General features: G+C 43.1%; 1 protein-coding gene across 1 annotated transcript in view; it reads right to left on the reverse strand.

The window, feature by feature from the left end:
- hibadha (3-hydroxyisobutyrate dehydrogenase a) overlaps window positions 1-14,381 on the reverse strand; it is a 23,426-nt gene extending 9,045 nt beyond the window's left edge. Inside the window, exons 1-6 of the mRNA XM_030063655.1 lie at window positions 14,258-14,381; window positions 10,549-10,709; window positions 10,108-10,217; window positions 9,734-9,855; window positions 294-427; window positions 1-9 (exon numbers count right to left, since the gene is read on the reverse strand). The exon at window positions 1-9 is cut by the window's left edge and continues 68 nt beyond it. Coding sequence (XP_029919515.1) covers window positions 1-9; window positions 294-427; window positions 9,734-9,855; window positions 10,108-10,217; window positions 10,549-10,709; window positions 14,258-14,327 — 606 coding nt within the window. The 5' untranslated portion in view covers window positions 14,328-14,381. The remainder of the gene's footprint in view (window positions 10-293; window positions 428-9,733; window positions 9,856-10,107; window positions 10,218-10,548; window positions 10,710-14,257) is intronic.
- Between the last annotated feature and the right edge of the window lie 24 nt (window positions 14,382-14,405).

Consider the following 14,405-nt stretch of genomic DNA (forward strand, 5'->3'; position numbering starts at 1 on the left):
CTTAGCTGCCTAGAAGGGATCACACCAAGGAAAAGGCACTATTACTGTGTGAATATGAGTGTGCATCTGAGTAAAGATAGTTTAATATAGTCTCTATGTACGCTGCCTTCTTTGTAGGTATATAGTGTACATGTGCCGGTGTGTATGTGTGTTTTGCAGTGAAATAAATGGAGTGAAATGCGAGCAAACATTTGACTGCACAGCGACTTATCTGTAGATTTATGTGTATGTGCATGTCAGAGAGTGTATGAGTGTGTTTGTATGTGTCAATGTGTGCAAGTGTGGCTCCTTACTTGTCCAGTGCCAACCTGCCCGCAGTAAACAACGTTCGCTCCCATGCAGGTGAGCAGCTCCTGTGCAGCATGGTATTCCTCCTCCACTCCACCTACCATGAAGGTCAGCTTGGCCAGGCTGGCTGCCCCAACACCTACACACACAACATATTTATACAAAGAGTTGAGGTTAATTGAGGTGCACAGGCTAACAAATAGGTGCACTAGCACACACAAATATGGTTAAGAACCAACCCCCTGGTCTCAGCATCAGTCAGACCTGGACCATTTAAGGATTTTGTGCAAAGTAGACAAATAAATTATGGATAAAATAAATTAGGTATCATATGTACAACTGATAAACTCGAACCTGAAATACACAGGTAATACACTACATCAAATACACTTACATCAACCACTTGACTGTTTAACACTATCGACTGTTTATAAAAGGTCAGCTGTGTGTGTGTGTCTGTTAGTCATAGTGGGACAGGCGTGTTAAAGAGTGGTGCACCAGAGGGACAGGGACATCTTTAAAAGCTGATTGTTGCCATCATCCACTGCACAACCCCCAGGGGAGGCCTCGCCTTTTGTCCTCTCACCCCTCCTCTCTTTCTCTTTCTCTCTCTTGCTCTCTCTCTCTCACACACACACACAAACACACCAACAGCTGTGCCCGGGGCTACCCCCCTATGGGGGTATCAGTGACAGGCGTGAGGGGTAATTAACTTTATACTTTATCATGTTCAATTAGGCGTCCCTCCCCGTGCCTGATGGCTTAAAGGAGCGTGCCATGTTTTAGCAGGCAACCTCAACCCCCTCAGCCCCCCCACAGGGTGCTGCTGGGTCCTGATGAAGCGGGTAGATGGCTAAGGATGTTCCAGTTAGTCGAGGACTACAGCATATTCGGAGTAGGCTTTAACCCAACCAGTCTCAATCTCATCTGCCAAGCCACGGAACCTTTAAGGCTCCACTGACTAACTGCAAAGATTAACACATGTTGGTAAACACATGCACACAGATACACACAGAAGGAGAAAACACACACACACACACACACACACACACACACATACACACAATATTACCTAAAGCACTGCAGGAGACAAAAGTTATCTTATTTCAGTGGAAAGAGGCCCACATGATGATGGTGACGATGCACAAAACTACAGACTTTCTTGTGCCCCCTCTCCAAAAAAAAAAAAGGAGAAATGAGTGCAAGAGATGGAGAGAGAGAAAGACAGTGCATTCAAATTGCTCTTTAGGGTGCTGTCTAGCTCTAATGAAAGGCCTCTTAATAGTGAAAGCCTAATAATGTTGGTGTTAATAATTAACAAGGAATTAGCAGAAAAAACAGCTGAAACCACATTATCAGAGTTCATTGGAGAGGAGAGGAGAGGAGAGGAGAGGAGGGTGAGACCTATGGCACTTACTGTATATTTCTATGACCCATAAACATAAATATACATCACTTTACCCCTCCCCCTTCTTTAATTGGCTGTGCTGCTGTCAAATGTGTGATGATGGCACTACTCTGTGTATGTGAGTGTGTGTGTGTGTGTGTGCCAGTGATGAGCTGTCAGCAGGTCATTAGGGCCACATAATGAAGCCCAAAGCCCACGCTGCGGCAGCTGCCTATGAACCACGGCAAACACACGCTCAACATAAGGCCACCACACTAACCAATCATACACACATATGGTCCACACACCATGGATATAACAGATTTGTGATTTCCACTCCATTTATCTTCTTTCTGAGGATGGAATTAATTTTCAAATTGTATTGAGACTGTCTGTCTGGCCAAAGAGAAAACTTTTTAACTTCAATTTGACAGAGCAGACCTACAGTCTATATATTTGATTGATGTGGATCTGGATCAATCAACTGATAGAGAGACGGATCTACTGTGTCATTACATTTGTGAGCAAACAAAACCATGAAACTGATTTTTCTTTCAGGTAGCTTGGAAAGCGTTGCTGATAGCTTCAGCTCTATTGTCTTTTTTTTTTCTATTTGTTTTCAGCTTGTAGCAAATTTCCATGCTAATTATCACATGCACACAATAAAATGTTTATTTAAAAAAATGAGTATAAGAAATGACTTTGTTAATGCAATTACATTTACACAAGTAAAAGATGAAAAAATCCACTTCCATCAAAACCTTTAACTTCTGTGCATTCTCTGTTCCTCTCTCTCTCTCTCTCGCTCTCTCTCTCTCTCACACACACACACACACACACACTCACACAAAGAACAGTGTGACAACTGTGCTGGTTCATTAGTGGAGATCACTATTCGCAGGACGACTAAAGAGGAGATTATTGATAACACAGTCAACATGCTGATCAATATGTCTCTCTAAGGAGAAAGAGGGTGAGGGAGGGGAAGGAAAGAGTGAGGTATTGAGGGAGAGAGAGAGAGAGAGAGAGAGAGAGAAAGAGAGAGAGAGAGAGAGATAATGAGAATACAGAGGAGGAAAACAAGCTTTCTCTCGCTATACCTCCCAGCATCCCTCCCTTCTCTCCCTCCCTGAAATTAACTAATCACCCATAATAAGCTCTTATGATCTGTAGTGGATTTCTATAAGCAGCGACACAGGGATGATGGAAGATCCTTGGTGCTGGAAGAATAACATATCATTAGCATAACACTAGGGGGAAAGTGTGTGTGTGTGTGTGTGTGTGTGTCTGTGAAAGTGCGTTGGCGGTATCAGTGTGGCTCTGGTGTGCATGGACTTGAGTGTGTATTTGTGTAGGTGTATGTGTGTGTGAGGGGACGTCCTGTTCTCGGGCCGGTCCTGTCAGAGACGGATTAAAGAGGAATCCTAATGAGGCTTCCTGAGCACCGGGTCTGCTGGCTCATCCATCCCAGCGGGAGTGACAGTCCAGGATCGTTAGCACTGCACAACTACACACCGCCCCCTAGGGGAGGAGACAAGGGGGGTGGGAGCATGGGGTGGGGTGTGGGGGTATGGGGGGGGGCACAGGTTACCTATGATAGAAGATACAAGCGAGACAGATGGAAAAGAAGGAGGGTTGGAGGGATGGAGAGACTTAGAGGAACACTAAAACAAGAGAGTGCGATAAGTGCTATGTACAAATTACCACCCTGACAAGTGAATCATAACTGGAGCAGAGTTTGTCTGATTGTGCCAAAGTACTAAAAAAAACATTACATACTGCCAAGTACTTCGAAAGAGGCAGAAAAAAGGAGTGGATTGAGAATAGTAATAAAAAAAAAAAAAAAAAAAAAAAAAAAAAAAACATGTCACTACAACATCTAGCAGACTATCCTTTGGGGAATAATTCCCATGGGAAAGAACCATCTCTCTCCCCCGGTCACTTTCTCTCATCCTGCTCCAGGGGACAAGTTTTGGTTGGCTGGGTACACCCCCCACCCACCAACCTCCACCCGTCACCCAAACCATACGCAGACCATGAACCAAACCATACGCAGACCATGGTGAAGCTGGCTGGACTATTAATGACCTACTCTAGAGTTTCTACTGTCTAGGGTGCATGGGTGAGGAGAGGAGAGCCAACGCTGCACCAAAGTTGAATGACAGCTAGAGAGGCAGCGTGTGGAGTGTGTCTGTGTGTGTGTGTGTGTGTGTGTGTGTGTGTGTGTTTGTGTGCGGCCTGCGCCTGTTAGCTTGCATACAAGTACAGACACATACAGACGACTCTTTCATCTCTTCTCCTCTCATGACGTGATTCAAGTTAGGCAATCAAACGCTATTAGGAGGGATCCTTAACAGCACGCTCCCATAGCAGGCATTAACATGAGAGGGTGAAATTGGGTATGTGAAGGCAAAGGAAGATCAGAGAAACAACTCTGGTTTGGCCTGTTTGTAGTGAGCACTAAATTAATTAGCACTTCTTTCATGAAGCACAAAGACTCAACCAAGGCAATTCATTAAACCCTTATAACCTTTTACACTTGAGCTCTTTTTGAAGTGGTGTGTGTGTATGTGCAGATTTAGTTGTGCACGTGGTACATTATTGCCATAGAGCCGTGTGTACACGGTTAGGTGCACACGTGCACGCGCATGTGTGTGTGTGTGTGTGTGTATAACAGGGACAGGTGTGGATCCCACTGCTGGCTACCAATGAGACGTCAGTCGGAGCTTCTGAGGCCGCGTCCCGGAGTTACGAGGCACATGTAAAGTAGTAGGCTCATTTTATTGGCGGTGGGTTTAAATTAAACTACATTTGTGAATATGAGGCTGAACAAACAACACACACACACACATACACACACACCCAATGGGGATGTTCCCATGCTTTGGTAGCGAATGACGCATTTGACAACATGCCACAGCCCTGCTCTGTTCCCTGAGAGAATAAGAAAAAAAAAAAAAAAAAAAACACTATGAGAAAAACAACACCTATAATAAACCATTAGAGTTCCTCCAAACACCTCATTTCCTCAAATGATAATGTAACGGCTTTAAAATGTCCTCTCACTTCAAGAATGCCAGGAGGGATGTAGGGATACGCCAGATTTCATGTGGCACCTTGAAAACTAAATCCAGTTGGTTGATGATTGTGGTTTCTCTGGCCTCAGCTATACACTACCTTGTTTCCCACTAGGTTTTTAACTGTAAGCACATGTAAGGCTAAAATTTTGGCCCGGCTGCAGGCATCTATAAATCAGACTAAAAGAGCCTTAACACTCAATAGCATAACAGCCTTAACTGAATGGGAGTTGACTACTAGCAGCATAAGCCTAGAACCAGCGGGGGTAAAATGTTTACAGGCCAACAGCGCAGCCTCATGTGGTCCACCATTATAATTACACCCAAGGGCAGATCTTTTTCTCAAACAAATTAAAAACCCAAACACGCCCCGTAAAAAGCATGACGGATATCGAGTAAATACGTGAAATGGTAAGAGGGTGTGCGTTAACCAAAATCACTCAAACACATAAAAAAAATCAGCACTTTCAACAGTTTATCTGCCAACTTCGCTAATGCTGCTCTGTTATGTTAAAAACAGACTCTTTATCGGCTCCAGTTAACGAGCGCAGAGCCATGAGAACTGACTCTCACATACAAAGACTCCATGAGAACCTCGGACAAGCAGGCAGGCGATTGGGGAAGGCAGGCTCAGTGAGTAAAAATAAGGAAAATGCACCGTTTGAGAGTGAGTTCAAGTTAGGATATCAACCCCTACTCAGCATTATGGTCACTACAGCCTTAAGCGTTTAGTTTGCAGTGTTTGTCCATTGACCACCAAGCCAACCCTCATCATCATCATCATTATTATCATCATCATCATCAGTAGCTGCTCTATTCCACGGGGGAGAAGCTGGTCAATGGCAGGAGACAGAGCAGCGAGGGAGGCAGAGAAATGCACAATCAATCCCTCCACTGGTCCAATGAGACTCATCCAGGATAGAGCAAGTTAATAATGATCCCCAATTAGGCTTGTTAGCAGGCAAGAACACACACACACACACACAGACAAACACACACACACACATACATGGTTTAAGTGCAGAACTGTCCTTCATATAGACAGAATGCTAATTCCCCTTTAGTTGAGTGACATATTGGAAGGAGTTTGAGCCACATTTGATGGACAGAGACTTTTTATAGGACTCATACACCAGCTGACTAATACTCTGCATGCGCACACACTCAGACATATGCGTGCACACACACACACACACACACACACACACACACACACACACACACACACACACACACACACACACACACACACACAGCAGATGACACAGTGACAGCAATGTGAGGGCCAGCCACCCAGCTGCTGTGAGTCTGCTTCCATCTGGAGCCCAAGCCACCAACCCACCACCCCCAACACCCACACTCCTCTGTGTCACCAAGACCCCTCAGTGAAGCGCTTGTTATGCTAATATAGCCTTAGGACTCCTCTTTCTCTCTAGCACTGGTTAGCCATCAGCAGTGACAGCACCGCTCCCTGCCTGGCCAGCCCAATTCTTTAACTCCGTGTCAGAATCATCTCTAACCTTAACTAAACTGCCTTCACGCTCCCACACTATTTTCTGATTAATCCCATTCTCAGACTGGATTAGGTTGGCCTGAATGCTCTCCTATTTGCTCCTCTGGCAAGACACACCAGATCCTGCGGGCCTATAGGGAGAAACAGAGACTTGACTAGACAACAGAAGAGTAGATTGGCAGCACTTCCTGGTGAACTGACTAGTGTTGGCTTTGGCCTGAACTTTCTCCTACTGGCTGGAGGATGACGTTCAAACTGTTGGCAAATGACACGCTGCAACACTTAGGTTTCAGTTGATGTGGCATGGATATGATTAGAGTGATGTTGGGAGTCAGCTTAAATGGGTAGTTAGCTGAGCATTATAAGACCACGCACACAAACAACATTAGCCTGAGTGCCCATGGTTCCACAAGAGTCTCTTTCTCGCTTTCATTTGCAGCGATAGCTGACTTTCCCACTGTTGGGAAAGCACAATGAAAGGTTTTTTAGGGCCTTTTTAAAGCCATCGTCCGTTAGCGATGTGGCGGCCCACCACGGGCACACAGACACAGACGCAGGCATTCTGGGTAATTACTGCTAACGACCCCGCCGCTCGTTAGCCAGAGCTCCTATTTTTGCCATCGCTGTGCCAACACCCTGGGCCTGTGACGTCAGAGCCTGTTTTGTTGTGGGTCGACTTTGCATGCGGACACTTTTAATGACACCAGACAGTGGTACAAGTGTGTGTGACAGAGAATGTTAGTGCCTGGAGCACCAGTGTCTATGCGAATGTAACTGTCTGTAAAGGAATGTGAACGTAGAGATTACAATGTGTGTGTGTGTGTGTGTGTGTTTATCACTATAAAGCAAGAAACAGCTGGGAATTGCAGGAGTGAAGCCAGCACACTGGTCAGTATGCAAGAGACAGAGAGCACACTTAGAGGGAGAAAGAGAGAGTGAAGCACGGATGAAAGATTTTTTGACTGCTGTTTTTGAAAAGGGTTATTACTCCACAATTCAGACCCCAAGGGGAGACTGCCAAACCCAAGTGACGCACACGACGTACTTAAAACACACTACCTCACACATAAGAGACGATTCATTTTATAATCAAGAGAAAAATCTAAATTAAAAATTAAAACAAAGACAGCAACCACAAAAAGAAAAGGCTGTGTCTGCCCCTTGCAAAAGTTTAAGGCTATGGGAGATCACAGCCACTGGAGCACATCTGTGCTTAGTGTATTGTTATGGCCAGTGAATTGGAAGGATTTTGGTTGGACAGCATGCCATTTCTGTTTAGCATTTGACTTTGCTGTGTCTCGGGAGTTAAGCTGACACAATATCAGCGCCTTTGCAGCATAACATGAAGCTTAGCGCTTTCCCTTAGATAGGCTTTACAAATAAAATAGACTTCATTAATACAGCATATAATGTGTGTGGACACAATCATATGTGAACCATAAAGAGTATGATCACTCATATAGCTGAACTAAAGTGACCCATGCTCTCTCTACCACACAGTCACATACACAAATACATATACATGACTGTGATGGTGCCCTATTTGGGTAGAGTGCCATCTCCTGGTTAGACCACAGCATGTGATTTCATATCCCACCCTGAGATGAGGAAAAAGGGGGGGGGTTCAGGGAAGAGGGTGTATAATCCAGGTCTTTTGCACTTCCAATTGGAGTTGACCTGTACCCTGGCTTAACCCTCGTATAACCTTTTTTCACAAGTTCAGCCTGGCTTATCAGGGCTGCACCACTTTCATCCCCTCACTGGGGGCTTAAAGAGGGTTTCAGTGTGTGAGGGTGTGTGTATTAGGGGGGTGGTGAACTGTTTGTGAACGTGTGGATCGGGCCAAGGGATGCTTGCAGGTGATATTGTGTGTATGTGTGTGTGTGTGCTTTTGTGTGTGTCCTAGGAGTGTCTGCAGGGTTAATCGTAGAGGCCAGAGGTAGCAGGTAAATCATTGGTCATCTCAGGCTAGTAAAAGAGGCTTAGTTAAGAGGAAGAACCTTCACACAGGACTGCACTCACTAACAACACACTGCCTACAGTATGTAAACAGTGTATGTGTGTGTGTGTTAAGGGAGAGTAACAGGCTTAGGACTCTGATCTCACTGACTGCAGCCTGTCTGTTAAGCAGACGCCAGCCGGTAAACATGCCAGTGTAGGCCAAGTCTCTGTGTCTGTGTATGCACGCGAGAGGAAGGGAGCTACAGTGTCTGTTCTGCATGAATGAAAGATTGTGCAATAGCAAGCAAATAGACTCAGTGGTTGTAGATAGTAATCATATGTATGGCAGTGTCAGGCTGTAGCATACCTGTTACCTGACTCAAAATAATTGTGTGAGTGTATGTGTGTGTGTGTGTGTGTGTGTGTGTGTGTGTGTGTGTGTGTGTGTGTGTGGCAGTACTCTTTGGTTGGTCTCAGTAGAGAAAAAGGAGCGAGACAGGCAGTTTTACTGCAACGTGTCTCCTTCATGTCTTATCTCCCCCTTCTCCCCTGCACTCCATGTGAGGGCAGCTTCTCTCCTCTTTATGACTCTTTATCTGACATGAAAGGCACTGACACGGGATACCCGCCATTACGGCTCCATCAACATGAAAAGCACTGACACAGAATTCTCCATTGCGGCTCAGCCCATTAAGGGCGACTGGTGATCCTGTGCTCTGTCAAGGAGCCGTCACAGGCAGACAGGGCCAACATAATGAGGACTTAAAACCTTAACCTTGCCTTTAAGACCCCCGGTCAAAAGCAGCAATAAAACCTAGAGAGAGCACCTAGTGGCTGGCCCGCTCAGTAATTACAACCCATGTCCTAGCACTACCCTCAATCGGCCAATAGTTTAGATACACAAAAGAATGTAAGACAGTTCAGCAGCATGGCTGAAGGGTCATAGGCCTACTCTTCCTGCTTGCCATTCTTAAATGAACAAAGCAGCAATCAGATTCTACTTTTGACACTTTGTCTTATTCTTTCTGTGTAACGGCTAACCAGCGCCAATGCTCATTAACAGGGAAATGAAGACTGAGATATAGCACTCACAAAACTGTATTATCCTCACATCAGGCAAAGCCTGAATGAGCAATAACATCTTCCACTTATGGTGATCTATCATAACCACAAAAGCAGCCCCTGACCTGCCACCAACATTAAGCTAGTTAATGAGCAGTGAAGCATATAGCCATGAAAACAGCCACTTCACATGCTAACATCACTGCTGGTGATGCTGATGTATCAAATTAATACAGGCCTGTTTTATCGTTTAAATGGTTGTGGTTTATCTAAAGGTCACATGGAATATTTGAAATATTCTCCATAACTGAATAACAGCAGAGCAAATCACAACAGTATAGTTTGGGCTGTTCTAATACAGTGCATACACGATACAAGTAAGCAGAGATAGATAACATGATGTAAAATAATTTTGTGGCAAAAATGGCATCAAATCTCATTGTAATCCTTTGGGTGGGACATTACCCCCTGACACTGGAGCGTCCATGAACACAGCTCCCATCTTCTCTGCAGCGACTGCCATCTCTTTGGAGACGGCAGGGTCAATGGTGGAGGAGTCAATCAGCAGTGTTCCCTTCTTCACCTTCCTGAGGAGGTCAAGACACAACTGTTGACCTTTTCTGTACATAAAACAACCCTTACCTGGCCTCAAATTAATCTTTGGTGCTTTTTCAAGATATACAACAAAGGAACACCATACAATGTTACTTGTCATTGTCTTTGACATGCATTTTTAGCGTTAAGCATTTATTTATTAAGAAAGGATGGGAAAGGAGGAAGGGAAGAAGTAAGACAGAGTGTAAGAATGATGGAGACAGAGGCCATAAAAGTGAGCTTACTTGAGGATGCCGTTGGGACCTGTGTAGACCTCTATGACGTTGGGACTGGAAGGTAGCATGGTGATGATGCGGTCTGCTTTATCTGCAACTTCTGCTGGAGAGTCCACAACCTTAAGAGGAGAATCATTACAATATGTAAATGACACACACACACACACACACACACACACAGCAACAGCAGTGAACACCTCAATGAACAAAAGCAAAGGCGTGATACCTTTCATTTGTCATGTCTTGTTCACTCAAAAGTACTGTACATATTTCATGCATGCAGCAACTGTTGTGCAATGTACCACACAATGAGTGACTTCCAATGAATGTGAATGTGTGGATATCTGCCTGTGAATACTCCCCAGGGCCATAGCTGTAAATATGAAATATCTTCTAAGGCAACTTGCCAAACTTAGTAAGAGTTCAAGCGTGCTACTGACTAAGTGTTACCTGAGCACCCAGGTCTTGCAGCTCCTTGCAGGACTCAGGGAAGACGTCAGTGGCGATAACAGGGTAGCCATTTCTCAGCAGGTTCTTTGCCATTGGACTGCCCATGTTTCCCAGCCCAATAAACCCCACTGGTGTCTTTGAAGCCATTGACCGACTTGACACTGAAGGAGGGAACCAAGGAAAACAGGAGGGGAGACATGAGAAAAGGAGAAACACACAGCAGGATGAATACATTTAATTTCACCGGTTAAGTGAGGCTTTGTATAACATTTCTGCAATCACATTTGTAATATCATGTAGTAATTTGCAATAACAAAAACAATTGGCTGTGACTGTCTAGTTGATTAGCTCGGTACAGCTCAGTTAATAAGGCCATTTGCCATAGTGTTATGAAAAGAAATATGTATACTATACTAATATTAGTAGGAAATGTTTGCTGGAATCAATCACGAATGGGCAAATCTTTTCACTGTAACTTATAACCAGCTTTAGGCCAGTCTGGCCAGGTTATTAAACACAGCTAGCTCAATGAAGGTCCAGCCAGCTTTACCAGACACTAAAGAGAGTGGAAATGCTGGCTGCGAATCAAGCATAGAAGATAAGATAAGGTAAGATTAGGTAAGATTAAGCATGAAGAGTGAAGCCAAGACAAAGAGGCTACCTTTATTTTAGCCAATCCCTGAACATACAGACACAACAATGCTGTTACATCACTGACATCCACTCAAGATTATATTTCAACAGCTAAAGCAACACCTCTCTCTTGCAACAGCTGAAAATTACTGTAAACAATAATACTTTGCACAAGTCTACATGGAATATGGGCTTGAACAAAGCCCCTCCCATTGCATAGAAGCTATTTGGCTTTTCAGGCTGTACATGTACAAAGATCAGTCTCAGTCCATCTCACAAAAAACAAGCTGCACAAGACAAACAGTCTTTGTATCTGTACTTACCACACAGACTAAAAATTTCATAGTGACATACCAATATGTTGTAACAGCTAGGAGTGGTTCAGGTGAAAGGGCATGGATCAGATTTTACAGTATTACATTTTATGAAGCTGTAATCACTGAAATCAATCAAGGATGAAAGCATCACTGAAAATATTTCTCTGCATGTGATTCACAGTAACAAATTGGTTAAATGATATCTTCAAAGTAATCCTCCTTTCTCAAAAATGTTTTGCCTATTCTTACCTAAACCAAATAACCTTTTTCACCTTACCTGACCCCAAGAAATCCCTGTGAAATAAATTGTGAGATACACAAATTCATGTGAATCAAAATATAATACAACATATTAACATGTTTTTTGTGGTGTCTGAGTCTTTGAAAAGCATCTTTTAGCCTATAGCATTTTCTCTCTTTTTCCAGAACAAAAGCCACATACCTTGCTGACAGAAACATTTAGTGATTATGTTCTTAAAGCAGGAAATATATGAATTAAAATGTTTTTCTTGTAAAGTTGGATAAAACTTCTAAAGTTGGATTTCAGTTTTGCTCAATAAATTATTAAACTCCTGTTACATGCCTTCACATTAACTGGTAACTGTAAAAGGCCAAATACTGACAAGCAGTCCATAATTTGTGACTGCACACTTTCAGCGTAAGTAGTTCTAATGTTTAAAGAGCGAGCATATCATATCAGTTCTCCCAGAACTACAGCATGTTAAACTTACACTGAAAAAATGGCCATTCACATTTGGTTATTTTGACTGCATTTGTCAAGCATGCAGAGAGAAAAAAACATATAAAATCATGTGGCTGGTATGGTTTTGTCAGTCCTGCATGTTAAAGAGTTGACAAAGAACTGATAATGAATTTCAGCTGCCTGAAACCTTTTTTGTTTTCCACAATCTTCCCCGGAAGACTAGCCTATTTTTTGGTGAAGCATAAGCATTTTTACTTGAGCCAGAGTGAATACTGTGCAGTCCTTGTGCAGCAGGCCAACGCAAAGCAATGCAATTATGTCAATGGAAGCCTGATTGTCCATCTCAACAGATTAACTGCACTTTAATTACAGGCTTTATAATGTATTGCTACTGGTAGTGCATCACAGTTCTTAGCCGCCCTGTGACTTCACTGTTTCAGCTTACAGATGGCCAAACTGATATCAATATATTGGCCACTATAAAGATATACACACATTTTTTTCAGTGATGCCTCAAATGTGATTAACAAACACAGAAATTTTCATTTTCAGTTTAACAAAACTTCACTTGGTAAGAGCACTGGACATCTTTACAACAACTGCCAAATAGTTGTAAAATGCTAGCTAAATATTGTCCAACAAGTTTATCACAGCTCATTTGAACCTCCAGTTAGCATTATTTTATACTAGGGGGTGGGGAAAAAAATCAATACGGCATAGTTTCGCCATATTTTGTATGGCAATATTGTATTGATACGAAGACGCCAAGAATTGATACTGTATGGCCAAGAACTGATGCAAAATTTATGTCAGGTTGGTCAGTCTGGCTGCTTAGCAACCCGATTTTGCTGCAATAAAAGTGACTGAAGTGAGATGAAGAGATTGAAGACTTTATCTCATTAGATAAAACAGATGTTGACAAAGTCTTTCCTTTCGGGACATATTTTGCAGCTGAAAGGTAATAATTTGCAATATATCAGAATACATGTTATCGCAATAGTCAGCATATTGCAAAATGTTTAAAATCACAATACTATAGTATGGTAACTTAAGTATTCTTAAGTATACTCACAATATGATAAATACTTAAGTATACTTAAGTATATATCATATTGTGGGGTCTCTAGTGATTCCCACCTCTATTTTATACTGAGGCTGGGAGTCAGCTGTGCAGTAAATATGGCTGATATAGCTGTACTGGAAAAAGTCTGCTCAGAAATGGTACCAGTGCGGGAATGGGGAAGCACTTTCATACTCAGACAGAGGGCAAGATTAGACTTTAATGATAATGAGGAAAATTGGAACATTGAAGCACCATGTAATATGGCATACAGAAAAGGAAAACAGAATAAATAAGATTAAGCATGAGTCATAAGACCACACACAGCTCACACATGGTGATACTGTACTGTACTGAGTGTCATGTGATGGGATAGGGGGGGACTGGGGTACCATCTTCTCAAGAGAGTGAATTTTAAGCAGGACCGCTGCATTCAGTCCCTCCTGTGCTAATATCATCACAATCAACTTTTGCTGGATCAGAAAAGCAACACTTCTACCCTGTGGGAAGTTGTGACAGCAATACAGGGCTAACTCATGATTAGGTGTGATGTAAAGCAGGATTGAGTGTAAAGTGACAGAATATTGATGACAAAAATAAAGTAGGCTGATGTAGTATAAAAGCCAAAATTGATGCTGCACATAGAAAACTATCTAGAAGTCCATAATATAAACAGCTCAGTCAGTTAAATTCAGCTGATACCGCTCAGTGTCTCATCGTTCATTATTATGTTCATGTAAATTGTGCACGTCAAGCACATACAATGTAATAAGCTAATGCATGAAAATAATACGCAGCAAGTGGCCAGCTGAGGAAAATTGTGTACAGATTGTCACTCCCTCCCTGGACAGTAATTCATACTTTCTTCGGAGGGCTAGCAAGCTAGCTACCAAGCTAGAGCAGTGAGAAGTGAATGTTTCGGCTGCATTTTTCCTCTACGTACACATTCAAACAGGGGGAGGGCAAATTATACCGCAAATTAAACGAATACATTACCGAAGGCAAGGTCGACATGTTTATTCCACCTTAGCAACACATTTCGGGACCCTCTAAACAACGCAGCCATGCTTCTCTCCCCTTGACCTCGGCGTACAGTGACAGCTGTCAAGCCAGGAAGCCAAGCCGGAGCGGCGATGAGTGACAG

This window comes from Myripristis murdjan, chromosome 11, assembly GCF_902150065.1.
Source record: "Myripristis murdjan chromosome 11, fMyrMur1.1, whole genome shotgun sequence".
NCBI classification, from domain to species: Eukaryota; Metazoa; Chordata; class Actinopteri; order Holocentriformes; family Holocentridae; genus Myripristis; species Myripristis murdjan.